Raw genomic sequence first — 21,029 nt, 5'->3', positions numbered from 1 at the left:
TGATTAATTACTTACAAGTATGATAATATCTGTTGCGTAATAATTTGTAGTTGATGTAAGCTTAGATTGGCTTTTTGTTATCGGATTTTTTAACATGAGTGAAGTAGTGAACATAAAAACTTCTACTGAATCAATGAGAACTATTTGCAAATTAATGAATAATTGACTGATACCAGGTAGAGGTACTCTTAGGCGTCGTCCTAATTGGGAGCGATCGTACGATGGCGCGATGCGTTTTTCATCTCACGATCTCACGATCTCACTTGCAAGGTTCAAATAGGACACTCTGATGAAATCTGTATGTTTGAACTCATCGCACGACGAGAACGCATCGTGTCATCGTACGATCTCTGTCAATTAGGACGACGTCTTATAAGTCGGCTAATAATATTGGTGAGTTTATGGAATTTGTAAAAGTGGGGTGCTGAAACTTTTGCGGTAACTACGAATATTTAAGAGAAATGCGAAAATGAGACGATTACATACCTACTTACTTGCCTTTTAACATTTTCCGACATTTGTAACTCCTTCAGGTACCACATCACGCAGGTATGCTGTGCAATCCTTGTGTACCCTTGAGGATATAGCCAGATGTGCTTGACAATTGTTGAGACTGAATTTTGTGTTACTTTTGAAATTGATAATGGCAGTAATTGTTTTAAATATTGTTCTAATGTTCCTAAGTGTGTCTCTTCACTGTATTTGACATGAATCATATTCTATACAGTCAAAAGTGAAATTATGGAACAAGTTCTGTCTGTGTTGATTTCTCACTCTTTAGACACTTCCTTGTATCCTCCCTTGGTAATTTTTTTGCAAATGTGTTATTAATATGTGCTAGAAAGATTCCTCATCTTTCGTGTGTCATATTAATATGTGTATTTAAAATTAACTAAAAGAATAAAACAACAAACTATGCACAGTTAAACATAATTTATTTCATATTATTTAAGTATCACAGATCCATTTATTTTAATATTCATCACGTTAACAAAAATATATATAGTCTACTGGTGGTGATGACACCATTTACATAGCAATAGTTATGTTCCAACTACTTCTGTAACTGCGATACATGATATTTACAATCTATCACATTATATACAAAGAGACGATCAAGTGCTTCGTTGTACTGCTGAAATAAGGGTAGGTACATAGAATATTTTCGAATATAAAAGAAAATAAAATGTGTTTCTAAAAGTCTTATTGTAGCAATGATGGTAATTGTGCATTTCAAAAGTTTCTCATTGCTCATTGTTCCAACTTCACTTCATAAAGGTATTCTTACTTCGAATCAAAATTTCGACTACATTTTCCCAATCATCAGGCCTTGCTATAAACCTAATATTTTATTACTCACACAATTCAGTTTCCAATACAATTTTTATAATCAATTTCATATAACTCAATCGTAACACGAAAACCAGTTGTATATTCATGACAATTAAAATTGTATGGACCAAAATACCCCTCGGGTGTAGCCACGCTATCGAAGTTATTAAGTTGTCATCGTGGATTCTACATATCAATGAAAGTTTTATTACAAGTAAAAATGTTGTTGACGGCCTTAATAACAGAGAAGAGAGTGGTTCAGACCAAATTGAGAAAGGTTTTAGTTAAATAGTAGAATGATTTAATAATGGTAAGGTTGGTAAGATTGGAGAGCAAAAAGGTTGATCGCTTGTCTATGATAGAGATGTCCAGTTTCACAATCTGGCGATAAGTATTGGCTTGACTTAACAGATAGGCAACTAACACTTGATTTTTTTTTGTCAATCAAGTAATTTATATGATTTCTCGCATTAACGTGTTTTCCATAGGTCGTTTTATTTATCTGTGAAGATTGTATTACAGCTACAGAATTTTTTTACGAAAGTTCATGACTTTATATTGCTCATTCTATCCCCATTTCAGCAGTATAAATGATCTAAAAGGTTGAAAATAGCAAGATCTTTCTATTGGATAGCGGAATTTTCAGTTCTTTTCATACGCGATAATTTCTAAGGCAGTGAGTTTAGGCAGTTAACATTTCTTTTGATATTTTAATACTTGTTGAAGTTTTTATAAAGTTCATTTTGTTTCGTAAAATATGTGAAAACTAAATGTAGATTATCGCGTATAAATAGACCGTAAAGTTTGACTTATTCGAAGTTTACATTGAATTAGTTTTAGATATAAATGCAGTTGTAAAGTCTTTATAGTAAACGAGAGTATTAGATGAATTTTTCACTATTCATGCTTCTAATGTGAGTGAAAATGAATCTTTGTGACAAGTCAAGTAAGTGGTTCTTCTCTAACGTGATTATAAATATTGAAAATTCATCTAACATCAAATAAAAATACTTATATTGTAACTTTAAACAGTAGCTAGATAAGCTCAGAGTTAGACACGTATAACATTTTCTTTTAGATTATTGCCAAAATTTTGCTGTGGCAGTACATATTTGGCACAAAGTTCGAATCTATAATAAGCAAGTTCAAATTATTGCGAGCAAATAAAATAGAAAAATAAGCGAATTTCTCAGTTAATAAAACACTCAAACACTATACAAAAAATAACAAAATAACCAACTGACGCCGACTGTCTCAAGTCGGCGATGTTTCTTTAAAAGACATTGTAGGCACTATTATTGCTAATATAATATAATTTATTCATCGATCGCTTATCTACAGCATAGAATATTCTATACAAAATATACTACGAAGATTTTACAAACTTAGGCCGTCGGCCTACGAAACTATACTTTTTTCTAACATAACATTTAAACTACGCATTAGTTTACCAACAATCGTCCATATACATTCGTTCGCATAGGCCTATAGTTTCACATTTATCATCATTCACAATTGTCTCGTTAGAATACACACGGATACGTACCGTTGAATAGTAGTCATTAATTAGTGTATGTTTGGGGTGAGTGAGGAATTCATAACCAGGAGGGTCTGCCGTGCAGTAGGTCGGCAGCATCGTGGCGGTCCATCTGACGCAGCGCGGCGGCGAGCGCGGCGGTGGCGCCCGCGCCGCGCTCGCGGCACTCCCACAACTCCAAGATAGCCTCTGTTGGCGAGCTCTTTGTGGCGAACCACGTGGTGTAGCGATCCACGCCCAGCCGAGCCGCCAGCGCGCGCCAGTCGTTCCCGCGCGCGTTCGGCGGGTCCAATATAGCGCACAACTGCCTTTTTATTCGAGCACTTAATTTAAACGGCCCCTCACCCGCGCACTCATTGACGCCCGCCTCGCTAACTGTTACATTCCTTTTAACGCTGCCATCGCTCCCGTCTTCGCTGCGGCACATACGAGCCTCTAAAAGGTTTTCAGTTATGTTAAAACTGCGCTGCGACTCGGCGCGGGGTGAACGTCCCCGCGGCGATCGGCTCCGTACGTCCTCGAGGGATATTCGGAATGTCTGCTTGTATGACGGATTGGTTCTCTGACATGCAGACACGCTGAAATCGATATTGTCGCAATCATGGGTTCTCTCTAATACAAAGCTGCAATGTAAAGCGTTGTAATTTGATCCCCAAACGTGTTGGAAAGGAATTTCTTGGTAACCAATACCCGGTTTAGCTTTCCAGCCGGGGCTGACGTGTTCTAAATTCAAACAAAGATTTGAACCGCCGTCCTGGAACAGTAAAGTTTTGGGTCGCTCGAGTAGCACGCCGCCAAGTTTCTTCTCTTGTTCCTGACAGTAGTAGGCCGCACAAAGCGTATCTTCGAATACGTAAAGTCTTATACTGTAATCTGCGCTAGTTTCGATGAGCACTGCCGGCGCATATATTGCCAGCTGAAGCGCCTTTACCGCCTTTCCATTGAAACTTTCACCCACTAATACAAAAGTAGACAGCATATCGGTCACTAGGAATATTTTATCATTGTCGAGTTGAGTGAACACGGGAGTATTGATCGTTTCCTGACCGAGACCGACGATTTTCTTCCATTGCGGCTGAGTGTTGTCGGTTTTAGCACTGTTGTGATCGATGGCGTATAGCGAGAGATTCCAGAAGCCGTGCTTCAGGCTGGCGCAGTGAGGGATTTGTAGGATGACTGACTTGTTTAATTGAAGACGCGGCGGGCCGCACTTAACTACTGGGCTCAGCTGCGTGATACCTGCGGGGCGGAATTTGCTGTGAGTACTTCGTATTCATGCAGGTACATACGTTACAACCAGGCCTGCCCAAGGCATCAGTTTTTTCCCAAGCAGAAATTATAGCTCGCTGATACCATAACATAATTACACATCGTTTAAAATTACCTTTGGAAATTGTTCTCTATCGTATCGCAAAATCAATTTATTTTTATTAGACTTGTGCTCCAGTAAAATTATTCATTTTGGACTCATAAATATTCAAAGCAGTTTGATGTTTTAGGGCATAATAAATACAAGAGTGGATCGGCAAAATTATTTATCGAAAATTAAATTATGTATTACATCAACAGAGTTCATGTTGTAAATAATAAAAGGTGACCGCTATTTAACTTTGCTAAGGTTATTTTCCACATGAATTTCTATTAGAAAATTAACAGTTACCAACCTTTTCCCAATCTGGGTCGATACCGATCGTCTTTGACCACGGCGACGTAAATCTGTTCTCTCCTGCCCCTACTCAGAGCTGCCTCGGGTATTGACAGGGCAACACCGGCGGCAGGCAAAGCTAACCTCGCCCCAGCACTTGAAACTGAGAGGGACTGAGATGTAGGCGAGTTCGACACGAGTTCCGCTAGTTGGAGCGTCACAGACTCATTCGCTGCATCATACATTGAGCCCGCTAGAAGAGAAATTATAGTAAGTGGCAGTGGAAAAAGCACTTAAAGAACAAAATAATATTCGAATAGTTGATGTAGGTAACGAAATAGATGATCGTGACATAAGTGAAGAATTAAAGGCTGACATTAATAATTTCAACCACGTGGTAAGCACGTGACAAATGACTATCAATGAAGCCATATTTTTAAAAGCTCCTATGATGAATACCAATCATACTAATAAATGAATAATATAAGAACTTACAGCTAGTGAAACAACTGGAAGCCGAATGTTCGGATTCGCTGTAGGGTTTGCTGTCGTAGTCATCGCTTTGACCCTTACTGGAGGCGCAAGGAGTTATCTGATGGTCTACTGGTGACGCGTAACTGTGAACAAATTACCTGTTCAATACAAATAATATGGCAGAATTGATTTTACCAACAATATTTTGAAGAGGTTGAACTTGTTGCAGAACAAAAGGACGATTATGAAAATGATAGATGACTGAGTTTTTATATGACAATGACCCGTGCTCGAATTCAATTTCGTGCAAAGTCGATTTCAATATAAAAGCTGTTTTATTTGAGATCTTTACAAAAACTAAGTTTCAAAATATGTGATACGTTGTTCATGATGAACTCTATGTAATAAAGTTTGAAGTTAATAAGTAGATGTTCCAAATTTCAAGTTCATTTTTTGCAGCTATAACATTATTCTTAAACTAAACCTATAATTTATCAGATCATCCACCTAAAACATTAACGTTAGAACCATTATAGACTTCATTCATAAACCATGTATCTATTAATTTTTTGCTCAATTAATCTTTCTCAAAGATCTTAACCAATTATTATGGAGACATGTATCTTATTTGTTTTAGGTTAAATCACTTGCAGACTTAAATTATGTCTTTTGAGATTATATCCTTTTGAATAATTAAGGATTTTAATCTTTAGTCTAATTGAGCAAAAAATGTAATGATTTATTTCATCTTTGTCATTAGCGTTTTCGCATTCATTAATTGAATGTGTGTTCAGCTAATTGTTATTTATTAGTTGCCACACCTTTATTTGCTCTAGGAATCATTTTAATATCTATCTAATAATATAAATCATTTCTTGCAAGAACATGTTTCATTAAAAAGAACTTGTTATAGACAAAATCTGTTAGGAATATGAAGAAGAAATAAAGGCTGGTAAAAGTTTGAGTGATGCGCCTGCAATTGAAATCTATTGTCTTGAAGCTTCAGACACATGGAAATTCGATAAAGCACGTACGTCAATGTCAATGACACTAGGGCAAAAAGGATCATTCGTTACTACTGTGAAGAAAAGCATGGTAAGAATGGTAGCACGAAATATTTAGAACTAAGCTATAGCTATTAAATACATTAGTCTTTTTGTTTCAATCTCCTCTCTCAACATAAAGCAGGGACACAATACCATGAGATCCCTAAAATAATATTGTTTTTTTTTTTCGAAGTTCATTTAATATTTCGGTCTCTCACTAGGATTCGACATACACGACATACAGACTGTATGTAAAATACACAAAAGTCTAACACTGGAACTTACCTATTAGTAAGATGTGGAACATCATAATGATGTTCAGCTCTGGAGTCCGGCTGAGGATGCTCATATCTTGGAGGCCGGTGCTGCATCAGGTCAGGAGCTAGAGACAGTGACTGTTTTTCCACAGTTGGGTACATCTCCGGTTGGAAATCTGCTTGAAAAGGAATTGTAATTGAGTTAGGATATACATAGATAGACGATATATGGGGTCATATATCATCTATCATAGACTCTTTTCAAAACTTAACTGACCTGAATGTTTTTTCAAAGGCTCTAGGTATCAGACGTAGCAGCTTAGACTTAAATCCTTCAAAGTATATTTTTGGTCATAATGCTGTATTTCCTCTAAAAATGAATACTGCCTTCCAACATAACCTAATGCATCTCTTGTAACTAAATCATCCATGTATACCTAAATTGCTGTTTCCCTTTATCTTGGCTAAGTAAAATTACCAATTAACCAATGAAGCATGACAAATAATGTTCTAATAGATAATAATAATGACTATGTTCCTAAGTGCTTGATTATGTGCATTTCCCATTATGATAATGATGACCACAAGTCATTGCCCTGTAAGCTAGGAAACGGACGTCCGAGCGGTCAGTCTTGATTCTTGTAAGTCATTCATTTTTCATAAGTGCAGTCTGAATGTATTAATAGCAATATGTACTTCTATGAATTCGCACCTGGCGAGACCATTTTATGGTATGTTTATGCAAAGATTATTTGCCATATAATATTGACTATCGATTTTGATCGTATATTCTCTTTTCGTAGAATAGCTACAGTTATGATTATTTTGACATGAATCATGATAGATTCTTCAATTTCAAAAGTCATTTTTGGACTTGCAGTGTTGCAGTGCAGTTTTTATATTATTGCCTTCAAACAATAATTTTTATTTTGCAAATCAGCTATCAACCAGGTTTCATCAACCGCATATTAAACTTACCAGTCCTCGTCATGGTATACAGCGAATGATCTCTCGTCTTCCTCTGTAGCAGTTTGTATACCACCGCTGCTCCAGCCAAGAATACCACCACTGCGACTGCTATTCCTATGTACAGGGGAATATCGCTGTGTGCCGCCACTGTTAACAAAAGAAAACCACTGTTAGTAATCAGACATACAGTTTAGGGATGTAGGTTTCAGGTTTAAGAACGTTTGTCATTTGTCAAATCAAAACCGAACCGAACGAATTGAGAACCTCCTTTTGGTAAATCAGCTAAATATAAACACAAAGTATTTGAAGTTTTCCCATTCCTTCTTAAGCTCGTTTAAGTCATTTCGCTACTCATGAAAGCAACAAATCATATTCGCAGCCATAAAAATAATAGTCACCACTGTCATAACACTGAAGCCAAACTTTTACTTGTCATCTCAAAAAACCACAAGTTGAAAAGCAGAACACATTCATCATTTCAAACAAAGAAACATAAATTACAAAGTTTCCTCGCACAAACTTTTAAAAAGCCAACACTATCCTTTGCCACAAAAAGTTTGTACTCGGGCTGAACAAAAAAACTATGAAACCATCAAATTATTAAGCACCTGATAAACTCTTAAAAACGGTTACTATAAAAAACGGTTTAAACGATGTGTCAATTTGACGATTTCCGTTGGAACCTCGAAATAAGAAGCAGTTTGGTTGATATTCAAGCTATTGGACCGCAATCGTTAAATTTGTTTTCGTTCATTCAAAATGGACGCAGGCCCATGTTTCTGGCAGCACCTTTATGTTATTTATGCCGACGTGTGTTAATGGCTAAGTTCCATCGATGGCGGACAAATAACGCTCTTTTAGTTATAAAACTAGTTGTATATGAACGATGACTGTATCTGTAAAATCTAGGGTCTTAGATGTTATAGTTTCTGAAAGCTTTTGATTGCTGAATGATGTGACAGAAATTGAGAAATTTGTATGTAGTAATATATCAGTTTAGTGTTATTGAAATAGAAAGGGTAGTGAATATTATACAGATCCTCTGTAACCTAAGTGAATAATAATTGCTGTCTTAAACCCAACGCAATGAACTGAAATTTTGAACGCTTTGAAATAAGTACGTGTGGAAGTTTTTGAAATAAAGTAGAGGATAGATACCTAGCATAGCTAACTTTAAAAAATATCTAAAAAAATGTTCAAAGGTAAGAAACGCTACCCCAACCAGAATCAATCGTAAAATTTCCATACCTCTCTTTCGGTACGTCACAATCTTTAAAAAATGAACCCGCGGCATTTTTTAACGATTACACTTTTTTTGTGTAATTCCGTGCCGTGAAAAGGACTCGTTATCGGCTGTTTTAACGATCCCTTTGATCCTTATACAGTGGTTGTAAATGTGGAATTAAGGGAAACTGTCGAGACATCTGGCGACTTACTTTAAGTAGTCTTTAGAGTTGCGCTTCACGTGTTGTTTCATATTTGATGAGTATATTTACGAGTGATTCTGGTTTTGTATGCTTCATGGATACTGTTTTTACTGCCAGTGTCTTTTTTATCTTTTTCTGGATTCTTGGATTTAGAGACCTTCGTTTTTAAATTCGAATACGTTTTAAGGGATACTTAAAGTTAAGCTAAATCTTTACTATCATTAGTATTAGCTTAATATGTTTTTTCTAGAGTAGGTATGTCCAATATCAAGAATTTCATCGCGATATCAATTTGGTACAATCCAAATTGAAAGTCAAACATGAAAGACATTAATTTCATCTCCCATCCCTTCTTCAGTTTTATTTAATCAGCTTTATCGTTGAAAAATTCAGCACGTGCTGTTGACTCATTGGTTTCTTAGTCATACACAAACATGACATGTGGTACCGATTATGCTAATTCACTTGTCGATGATATTCATTCATGTGCCAACATGTATTTGTGTTTCCTTTCTTTAATGGTTATAACAGCGACAACAAACATTCACTTTTAATATTCGTCTGAACATTCCTATCCTTATTGCTTTTCATTTTGATCATAATACCAAGAAATTTAATGTCAAAACCAAAAATGGAAATAGGAATCTTACAGCTACAGTTTTTAAGGAAAAAAAAATACCAAGAGCGTTCATAGCAACGCAGAAACTTGGAAAAACAAACAAAAGTGTTTAAAACCTTTAATGGCACAATTACTAGCGCAAACCGATTTTCCACGGTTGATTTTTGAGCTTTATAGCGGCAGAACATTGGACCATACGTTCTTCTATTTCTTACTTGACACAATGGCGAAGGGAATTAATGGGCTGTTTGAAGTTTCGAATAGCTAACGCGGAACTGAAGTAAGGAAGTGAGTGAATGAGTTTTCGCGCTCGATAATACGCGATAACGATCTTGAACTCTTGCATAATTAAAAAGGTTCGTACGAATAGCGCGGCGTTTTGAACTAGTGTTGCTTCTTCTTTTTGTGTTATATTAGCAAGCTCTAGATTTTTATTTCGCGTCACGTCTTCATTAATATTTTCTTTTGCCAATATCGTCTTTTTAATTTCATTTCATTTTGCGCTTTTGTTTACTTTAGGTAAACCAATTGTGTATTATGAATGGTTGAAAAAGTATCAAATGTTTGAGTTCTGTTTTACTTAAAATATTTTTTATTTACTTTCTGTGGCCTATTTTTTTTATTTTCATATTTCATCATTAGATCCCCATTAATTATTATTTTTATCTTACACTATATCATGTTACCTACTATGAATAAATGAGATTGCCCGGAGCAATAAATGAATGAAGTCATTTTGTCTGTTCGATAATGTGATAACGATCAATGTTGCCGCATAATTAAAAACAAGCTTGTGAACAGCTTCATATGAAAATGATTTATTTTGTTATCATTAATTAGAATTAATCTCCGAAATGTTAATTTGGACCAGAACTTGCTAACACTCATTTTATGTTTAGTTACTAAAAATAAATAGAAGCTGTTTATTATTTGCTTTTAGAACGAATGGTACACCATCTCTGTGAACTGCAAATGAAATTAGATGGCATTCACAGCAGAAGCACATTTTAATTAAATTGGTACCAACTCTTACGATGAATATAAAGCGGCCAGCAATATTTCTGAAGTACCTATAAAGCTACATAAAATTTTGTCAGAAAACATAAAAATTCCTAAAGCTCCGAATTACTCATACGTCTGGTCTGATCATACAGCCATTATACATAAATGGCGTATCGAATGACCGGCATCCGAGCCGAATGTAATAAATTAATAAACATCGTGACCGTGCGAGCGATTTGGAACCGATAGTGATCGATGTAATTGCTGCACGCAACTTGATGCTACCATGTGGCTAAGTGGAGGGTTTATACGATATTCTATGATAAACTTCTTTAAAGTAAGTCGTCTAGTTTTGTGTAATAACCATTGCTTCGTAGAAGATGATTTAGAAGACGATGATGTTGTATTATAAATAAGAGAATGATGAAGATGGAACAACAGTGAGTTGATCGAAATACATACGTAATACCTACTCGGAAGACATAGAATAATGAAAAAAATCGTTGAGAAGCAAAAAGAAAATTGTTTAATTTTGTACCATGGTGTACTTCTGGCTTTAGCGAGACTGAAAAAAATAAAAGCTAAAATGGAATCTAGGATAGAAAATAATAATGATACTGAAACTACTTATATTTACCTTGTACGTGGTCTTATATGAACTTCGGTTGAAACAGCAATATTAATATTAATTTGGCATAGGCTGAAACGTGTTGTTATCCTAAAGAGGTTAGCTTAATTGAACGCACGGTAAATTAAACTCGCGTGTGCAGCAAATTTCACGGTTTAGTCTACTTTTTTGTAACTGTTAGTAGCTAAACCGGTCTACGTAGATACTTTTGGATTACTGACTATCATCTTAGGAGATGAAATGTAAGAGAACATCTTAACGTCATTATTAATAAAGAGACTGGTTATTATTTTTAATATCAATGATGAAAATCTTTCAGTTGATGTCGATAACTGTTGCAATTCCAGTAGTAAAATGTTTATCGATGCTTTATGCTAGCTTTAGTGAATTTATCCATATAAACATGAAGAATGAATACACAAAGAGACATATAGTGAAAGCATAGCAAATTGACGCGCTTTCTCATTTATTGTGACAAAGCCGTCTTAAGGAAATCATGGATTTGTATGCAATCAATGGCTTCTTTTATCTTGGGAGTTTACGTTTGTGTGTGTGTAGGTATGTTGTTGGTCTTTGTTAAGTTGTTCATGTCTTCCGTGTTTAGTTTTTACCTAACCGTTGTTTTATTAGCTAGAATTTTTGTCTTTGAAGCTGTATTGTAAGATTTATTTTTTATTCCCAGAAATTGATCCGCCTAATGTAGAAAATATATTTTAGACATAAAACTGACAAAAAAGGATTCATAAGACCGCAATATAAACCAAATCATATATAAAATAGATTTATGCGGGGTTATAAGATCAAAACAATAACGATCCTCACGGCTGAAGAGTAAAGCTTAAACACACAAACTATCTATCAATAGAATGAGCCACTTTATGGCCTGTAACATTACGAGCAATACGATTTTCTTTTGTAAGCAATAAATTTATTTACAATCACTTCCAACTTAACATATTGATAGTTTTGAAAGCCATTGGAGTTAGCAGTAAAGCACTTTAAGGAAATGTTGGTACAGGTACAATGAAAATTGTTCGAGGATTCCTTTGGGAAGCTGAATATTGTTTTCTGAATGGATGTGATGTCTTTTAGCGCTTCACTTGGCAGCTTGAAGCGAATGTGGCTCTTTGCCAAAGTTAAAAACACTAAGCAAGAGTGGGGCTTGACGCTGGAGGCGTTATTGAAACCAACACGGATGTAACTGATCTTATAGTCGCTGAAAACATTAAAGCTAGCTATCGATACGTGCTTTTGCGTGCATACTATTTTAGCAATTTTTGCAGTTCCTACTTACAGAGTAGGAAAAGTAAACAATAGATATATTGAAAGGAACGTTCAAAGAAATTAAAGAAGTTCCAACAACGGAAATCAAAAACATCCGTTCGATGTTCCATCTTCGTTGAGCGCTTGCGTTGCCGCATGTACATCCATACGCAATGGCGCAACACTGCAGTAAAACGTACTTCATATCAATAAATCTCCTTCATAAACAAGTTCCAAGTCCCCACACGGTTTATAGCCAACCGATGTTTGAAATTCAATAAATCATTACATCCGCTACTTACACCGTTGAAATCAAAACCGCAGAGACGTTACGGGAATTAATTTACGTACGATTATCGGATTAATTTCGAAATTTGTACACTGTGTAAACATTTGTCAGTGCCAAGCGCGGTGTCCGATGCAGAGATCCCAGATAGGGAATCCAATCGAAATTTACAAACCCTTGTCGCTTTACCCATAACGTGGTAGGAGGGCTTGCGGAATTAAATTCTGCTCGCTTACATCTCATACGAATGTGATACGTAACATCTTTTGTTATAGAGGTGTTATTTGCTTGAATGGGATGAACGATATATGAATGCATTTTGCGATCGCCTGCTGCGCTCACTCGACGAAATCACAACAAATCATTCACGAGACCCACCTCCAGTAATGATGGCCGCATCGCATATAAATTGGATTTTACTGTTGTTTGTTTATGCATTAATGTTTGATTAAAAAGTTTTGTACGATTTAATTTAATTTGGACGGAACCGCAACGGTTGACGGCTGGCTGTCGTTTTTGGATGCAGTGAACATGATAAAATCAGTGGAACTCTGTTCACGGACGTTAATTTTGTGGAAAGTGTTGTGAGTGTGCATTTTGAAATTACAGTTTATTATGATGTAAATGTGTTTGCTTATTTAGTGTTTATATTTAACATATTTTGTGACTCTTGATAAAAATACCTACTCGTAAAGTAAAAACGAGTTGCTCAATTTTAAGTCGGTAAAGAAGCTGTGTAACCAAACCTGCATAGAACCGCACTAAAGCTTTATCATCAAAATTTCCAAATTCACCATTCACGAAAGACAATTTATGAGTCGTCCTCAATACAAGAGGAAGCAACGCTCAATTCACACGACGATTCATTCAAATTACCATAATAATACACCTATAATTTGTACTATGAAAAGATTTGTGAAAAAGAAAAACTTATATTCAATAAATCTGTCAAGTAGAAAGTTGATAACGATGGCTCAGAGTTCATTCAAACGGTTCTTTCCAATTATTTTTGTTGGTTTTGATGATATTTAGTAATCCGCTTATGCGGTTATGTAGTAGCTGTATCATGTTTAGTTACTGGTTTGGCAGTTAACTCGTGACCTCGTTGTGGTCTGCTATTTAAGAGAGTAGTTTTTTCGTGGGCTGGAAATTATTTCGATCATTAAATATCTTATATTAAGCAAAGTAACCTAATATCTAAAACAAATGAAAGAATATAGAAAGATATAACAAAAGATGGATACCACCATCCGTAATTCAAAACCGAATAGATTTGTAAGGTATCAAAGTCTTTTCAGAAGATTAGAAGAAAAGAGGGACTGATTTTAGACGCATTTTATTAATAGCTCCCATAGTGCCACGTAAAATTGAAGAAGCTTTTGTGTTTGCTAATACAAAACCTAACACGTGTATGTTATTTAAGACGAAGATCCTAATGAGTCTTAAATTACCCGCCACAACATTTTTCATTAAACTTCAAGTCTACACATCGCATGATCATTTAAACGAAGAATCCACTCCATCCCGATGTTTAGGCAACAAAAGATGAAAAGGTGCTATAAAATTTCACCATTTTCCCCTTTGTATGTGGCAATTAGGCTAATGAAGTGGCTCCAACGAGCGCGAATGAATGGCTCCACCCGAGTTCCTGGCATTCAAAGCTCACCTTTCATGTGGGCAATTTACTGATGGTCCACATTATATAGCTCACTTGAATTACTTGGAGTAATTGAATTTATTGTGGAAAGTTGGGAATATTAGTTTTACAGAAAATAGTTTCGGATTTATTTAAAAAAAAGCTAAAGAGATTTTTAAAATTCTCTTCTATTTTTATATTTGAAAAGGTCTTATAAGAAACGTACATTGGCATAACAATATCAAGGAACAATTTAATATAACTGAACGTAAGAAAGCACCAAAATAACATTCTCGACAGCAGCAACAAAATATATGAGAACATAAGTGCTCTAACAGTCTAACCGAGGATTTACCAAAGGCTTAGTTATTACTGAATGTAGCACAATATTGTGCAGTGTAGTCAAGTGTAGCAGCAATTGTGTGGCGAAAGGAGCTGCTCTAAATCACGAACAGTGTGCCATGTTTATACAACACACAAATAACTTGCCTTCTCCAACGGTTACACATTCCTTATTATTATTTCACGTTATTCCATCCCATTGTGTTCCAAAATTGAAGAACATTTTTTCCCAAATCCATCGCCACCAACAAAAATGTCACAACAATTTTTAAAACGTTTATCAGTCCATTTCTGTGATCCGAAAAAATAACCGCCAAACCCGAACACAATAGATTGATCATCCCAATAAATAACAATCAATCCACGCGACGCTAAACAAAAACAATTTACAAAGTCAAGATGGCGGATTTATTTGGCGCGAAAGCGTTCGCAAAGAAGCCGACGTACAAAACCAAAATGGTATTATCCCGAGGCTATTTATCAAAACGTACGATAAACAGAAATGGGAAATTGAAACAGAGTCAACGGGGACCAGTGGAAATGATTTATTGCTATTATAAACAAAATATGGACTGATCATTTTCAATTCCGAGATTGGATTTAGACCGCCGAGGGAGAGGTGTGTGTTAAACGTTCCTAATGCCATGTTTAATGGTGTATTGCATTCGAGTGATTTGTTTCATTGCTTTGAGTTGTTCATAATCACGTATCTTTGGATAATCTAAACTACGAATATTACAACGTGCTGTCGGCAAAATGACATTAATGAAACAGCTTTAATTAAAGCCCACATTTAACAGGTTCATAACTCGCACAGCTGTAGTTTAACTTCGGCTAAACTAACATTCTTTCATTAATGTTTTGAAAATATTACGTAAACACGAAACTGGTAGTGTGAACTGGTTAAAGAAATCTTATTTGAGTTCTCATACTACTTGCACAATGTAGGTAAACCCTTTAAGTACTAACGAGCCGTGACTACATCGCAAAAGTAAATACGGCGACACAAAAGAGAATAGAACTCTTTGTACACTCGTAATAAAAGACGCAAGTAAAGGTATTAAAACTAAATGATACCCTGGAATTGGAATTGGAGAGAGCCGAAACTGAATATTCCAAATGCCGGGAGTAGCGCGAATTTCTCCCAGAATACCTACCTGTTTGTGCCAACGTTAAATATTGCTTTATGATATTAAAAGCGTTTTTGTTCTAGAAATGTTAAAGAGAAAATCGTCTAAATGCTGTACTTGACATTTTCCTTACCTATTGATTTTCGTTTTCAGATTTTTGTAGTTCATTATGTTGTCTTTGTAATAATATCCTCCAAGACCATTTAAATGTCTTCAATGTTTGTTTTGTAAATCTGCTGAATCAGTTTTTTATGTGCCTATTCAATTTTTGTTTGCAAAACCTCTTTGTGTCTCTTTCGTATCAATATCCGTTTATTCATTTTACATACATATTGCCCACGTTTTAATTTCCGCCATTCCGCCGTATGAGTTACCTCATGTTTTCCTTTACCTTTCGAAGTTGGTATTGTACTTCAGTTTGAATTAATTTTCACTGTATGAACACCCAACATCTAAACTATTGTTCTGAGCGTTTATGAATGAGTTTGGCCAACGTTACATTAGCTGTCTGGCTGTCAGCACATGGGCGCTCTAAACTTTGCTAGAAAGTTTGATATTAAATGCGGATAGTGGCTAACTAGTCGTAACAGTCTTATGAGCATTTCAAAATTAGACATTTAGTACGTATTTGGGAGTCATTGCGGGGTACGCTTATGCATCATTCCAGACTATCTTCATCGACCATAAAAACGTCTAAAACAGAGCAGAACAATTCTAGATTACCCAATTAAGTCGAAGACGTTATCGTATATAATGTTACCTCAACTTTTTCGTAAGAACACCATAAAAATTTACTCCCTCGTCTATATTTAGACGATATGATACGGCCCAGATGGTCACGCCACCCGATTTTAGTATCTCTCGAATCTTTTTTACGTGACCACCTAGGATTGATCTTTGCCTCACCTTGCCGCTACCTTTAAGTTGATTAGAAATTCTTAAGCTGCGGGAGGTGAGGCGGGTCTTCACAATTTGGAAGGTCGAAGAAACAGCCGATAGCCTGTTATGAAGCGTCCACAGTAACATTTCATAGTTATGGCTGAACGGAAAGGAAGTGTATATTTAGTACGGCATCTGGTTCTGGAGCATTTCATAGAAATAGTATTAATTAACATGTCCCTTGGCGGATAGTTTCATAATTTGTAATTCCCATGACACGGGCTCGTAAAGTTTTAGCTGAAAATGTTCGAGTTTCTCGGTTGTCGCTTCTATTTGTGTCTTAGCTGTTATGAAATGAGATATGACGACGACTAACGAAAAAAAAATGTTTTGATACGGAAACGTTATGAGATATATCGAGATTATTAACAGCAGAATGCGGAGATTTCCTATTATAAAAATAAAACTATACGCATTTACAGTTCTAAAAGGTATACAAATATTTTATTTTGAAATACCAGTCAGTGGAGGCATAGTGTCGTTAAATATTATCGGTGTAATATTTTAAAAATATTGTTATTTTATAATAGTGTGCTCAGATTTTAATGGCTCATTTAGTACGAGCAACTAAAGCATCTATAAAAACCGTTTTATAATGCGTCACAGCAAGGGATTAAAAGCTTATGGTTGTATTTACACAGGTATTAAAACTTGCTTTGTACAATCACCTTTTAATGGACCTATATTTTGTAGTTATGACAATTTAATTGTAATAATATTAATCTTCTCTTATTTTCAAAAAATAAACTAAATTCAACTATTCTTCAGGTACGATTCTACGCAAGCTCTCGCGGCGTATTTTTGGTTTCACTTTTTTTTCCACAAAATGGTAGAACTGCAAAGTTTATTCGTGATGATATTTAAACGTGAGTGTTGGTTTTAACTTTTAAAACATAATAATTCTACTCTTCTTAAAACACGCATCACCAACAATTTCTATCACAACAAAACTATCTTCTGCCGAGCAATGAACCGCCATATTTAAAACCATTCCATTTTCAAATATCCGTCAACAACATTTTCGGCCAGCACTGCAAAGAGTCCAAAAACCATGCAACCTCTATATCACTTACCACCGTGAACTCCACAGTAATCGCCGACGCAGTCCGCGTGTTGGGCATGCGCGCCTGAGCATGGAGTGTCACCGGTACAGGATCGTCTTCTAGTCTGTCGGCAGTCGGCGCCGCAGACGGACCACTCAGACCAGGTGCCCCAGCGGCCGGGTAAGGCTGGGGAAAGAGAGGTGGAATTAGTAAAAGAAAGATAGGAAATTTATTTGGACCTAAAGTTTCAGAGATAAAATATAGGTAATGTTATGGTATTACAAATGAGCGTGATTTCAATATAGGTATGATGATTTTTGCATAATTTGAGTGTATGTTGGTATTTTTTATTTTAATTAGATTGTCGAACTCCTGTTCAAGTACTGTTCTAGACATATATTATGGAGGCTTCTCGTAAATAAAATATTTATCATGAGTGACAATTAAGCTAACACAATAAAACATGTAAATTGACAAGAATTACTTAAGAGATTGTTCTGATAAAACATATTTTTAAATAAAATGAATTAAACATTATACACACGACATATCAAAATCAATGTTCATTACCCAAATGTGTTTCTAAACAGAATGAAGAGCAAAAACTAAACGCAATGTCAAAGATCACGGATCACTTTTTGCAGACTCGACATCATCATTTATCATAATGCAGTCTTGACGCGTTTTTTGTATCTCGTCAAACATATGGGCCATTTGAAAATTATTTTTGGGTGTTATTCAGAAATGGTAACGATATGTCTGGTCTGGTTTTGGTTGCATTTTGGTTGGTATTTGATTCATCCTAATTAAATACTTGCTGGTTATATAAAAAACTTTTAATACCTACGGATTTAAGCTCGAGTTATTTTAATCGTTTTCAAATCGCAATACTCCTATGGATTGAGGCTTAAGAAATTGCTGAATTACAATGACATAAAAAGTTAACAAATAGGTTAATTGCAATAAAAAATGCATACTGAAATTGAAATTAACCGTTCAAGTATTCTTAACAAGACCTGAAATCTTGTAAAGGATCCGTTTTTGCTTTCAACTGTAGCGAAAAAAAAACGGTAAACAAAAATTAGTTTTACATAAAAGTAACAGCTTTTAAAATACCCCTCTGCTTACTTAGTCTGAGTCCATTCAGTGTTGCCATTACGGAAACGTTTATTACCCAAAATGACCAGTTGTTATTGGAAATTTTAAAATTGGGTATTTTTAAAAATAATACTTTTTATCGCTGCGACGGTTTTAGTAATATATTTTGACATTTTCGAAGAAATTATTTCGTTAATATGGTGTTAGGATGCGCACAGGAAATTGGATGCCTACCAAGAAATAAGAAATGGCTTCGCTTGTTTGTTTTGTGTTCTTTATGTCATAAATATTAGTTATTTGAGAAATTCATATATTCTGGAAAGTATTTTCATTCAAGATTGAAGGTAGATTGTACCAGAATTTCGGCACAAAATGTGACGATTATAGGAGGTATGGGATTAAAAGAAATAATATACTAATTTGATATTGAAATATTTATTCTATACTTTAAATGGTACTTGGAAGCAATACGTCCGTCTAACAAGATCCCGTGACGCAGTGTGTGTAGAGTTAAATAAACAGTAGATTGTTCAGATAGAACAAAGAACAATGTTATCGAAAGTTAGGGGTATTAGTTTTTGCTTTATATAATCCAACACGCCCCCTCAAAAATTAATCCCTAACTTTTAGTCATTCGTTAGTTTACTATACAGTATCTAGTCTACAATTCAACATTACAAAGTGAATACCAACTTATAAATACGACGTAACATATTATACTTCCAAGTAAGGTCTGGGACAACTGTACAATAATGGTCCAACATTTGCTGCACAGGATCAGGGAAAACCCAGAAAAACCTGATCAGACCATTTCATAATGAAATTGTACTTAAATTAAAACTTATTCTATACCCAATCCTTTTCTCAGTCTTATAAAAGACACGACTGGTAAAGGTTTTGTCAACAAGTCTGCCAACTGGTTACCTGTGGAAATATAATTTAATTTTATTACATTTTTCTCAACTTGTTCTCTAGAGAAATGATATTTTATATCTATGTGTTTGGACCTTTTATGACTTGTTGGATTATTAGCTATGCTAATACATCCGTTATTATCTTCATATAAAATAATGGGCTTATTAATTTTTAAGTTTATGCTTTCTGCCAGAGACTTAAGCCATAATGCTTCTTTAACAGCTTCATATAAAGCCATATATTCGGATTCAGTAGACGAGACCGCTACTGATGTTTGTCTCTTTGTACACCATGTAATTGTATTTTGATCAAATAATTTAAACACATATCCAGTAGTGCTTTTCCTATCATTACAATCGTGGCCACCCCAATCTGAGTCGACATATCCACTTAGGATGTTATTGTAATTATTTCTTGTATATGTTAACTTCAAATCAATTGTGCCTTTGATATATCTTAAAACTCGCTTTAAGCATAACCACAATTCTTTATTGTTCTTATTTGTGTACCGACTTAAAATATTTACGCATGTACTTAAGTCCGGACGCGTACAAAGCATAATGTACATTAAACAACCGATCAGGTGACGGCATGGTGCGTCACACTTCTTATCAGCGTTAAGAGCTTCATAGTTTAATTTAAGCTCCATCGGTGTGTTTATAGGATTGCAATCACTCATATTAAATTTATTCAAAACGGTTTTAATGTAAGCACTTTGGTCTAAAGTAATTTTATCATGGTGTCTCTCTATTTTAATGCCCAAAAATAATTTGATATCGTGTAAGTCGGTCATTTCGAATTTAGTCATTAAATATGCTTTGAAATTATTCATTGTTTGCAAATCTGCACATGCTATAACCAAATCATCGACGTACAAGATTACGTAAATATTTTTAGAAATGTCTCCTTTACCTTTCATATATATACACCTATCTACTGGGGAGTTCTGAAAACCTATTTCTTTGAGACATTGTTCAAATGTTTCGTACCAACATCTAGCTGATTGTTTTAAGCCATAAAGAGCTTTGTTTAATTTGCATACGTAATTATCTTTACATTTTACACCTTCAGGAACTTTCATGTAGATTTCTTCCTTTAGTGTACCATTTAGAAATGCTGTTTTTACATCCATATGATGAATCAGTAAATTATATTGATTTGCGTAGCTAATTAAGAATCTAAAGCTTGCTATTCTAGCAACTGGTGCAAATGTTTCATTATAATCACTAAGATATTCTTGACTGAAACCTCTAGCGACAAGACGTGCCTTATATCTTGAAGGTTGACCTGAAACGTCATTTTTAATAGTGAATATCCATTTACAGTCTACAATATTTTTATTTGATGGTTTTGGTACTAATGTCCATGTATTATTTTTCTTAAGAGAATTGAGTTCTTCTCTGACTGCTTTTTCCCACTGATTCCTATCGTTCAGAGATTT

General features: G+C 35.1%; 1 protein-coding gene across 1 annotated transcript in view; it reads right to left on the bottom strand.

The window, feature by feature from the left end:
• Positions 1-914: 914 nt before the first annotated feature.
• LOC124630329 (netrin receptor UNC5C-like) overlaps positions 915-21,029 on the bottom strand; it is a 61,615-nt gene continuing 41,500 nt past the window's right edge. Inside the window, exons 7-12 of the mRNA XM_047164191.1 lie at positions 17,606-17,761; positions 7,270-7,407; positions 6,320-6,467; positions 5,010-5,131; positions 4,534-4,767; positions 915-4,108 (exon numbers count right to left, since the gene is read on the bottom strand). Of these exons, the coding sequence (XP_047020147.1) occupies positions 2,928-4,108; positions 4,534-4,767; positions 5,010-5,131; positions 6,320-6,467; positions 7,270-7,407; positions 17,606-17,761 (1,979 nt within the window). The 3' untranslated portion in view covers positions 915-2,927. The remainder of the gene's footprint in view (positions 4,109-4,533; positions 4,768-5,009; positions 5,132-6,319; positions 6,468-7,269; positions 7,408-17,605; positions 17,762-21,029) is intronic.

Source organism: Helicoverpa zea, chromosome 5 (assembly GCF_022581195.2).
Source record: "Helicoverpa zea isolate HzStark_Cry1AcR chromosome 5, ilHelZeax1.1, whole genome shotgun sequence".
NCBI lineage: Eukaryota > Metazoa > Arthropoda > Insecta > Lepidoptera > Noctuidae > Helicoverpa > Helicoverpa zea.
The sequence above is the reverse complement of the archived record's forward strand: the minus strand, read 5'-3'. Positions and strand labels throughout refer to the sequence as shown.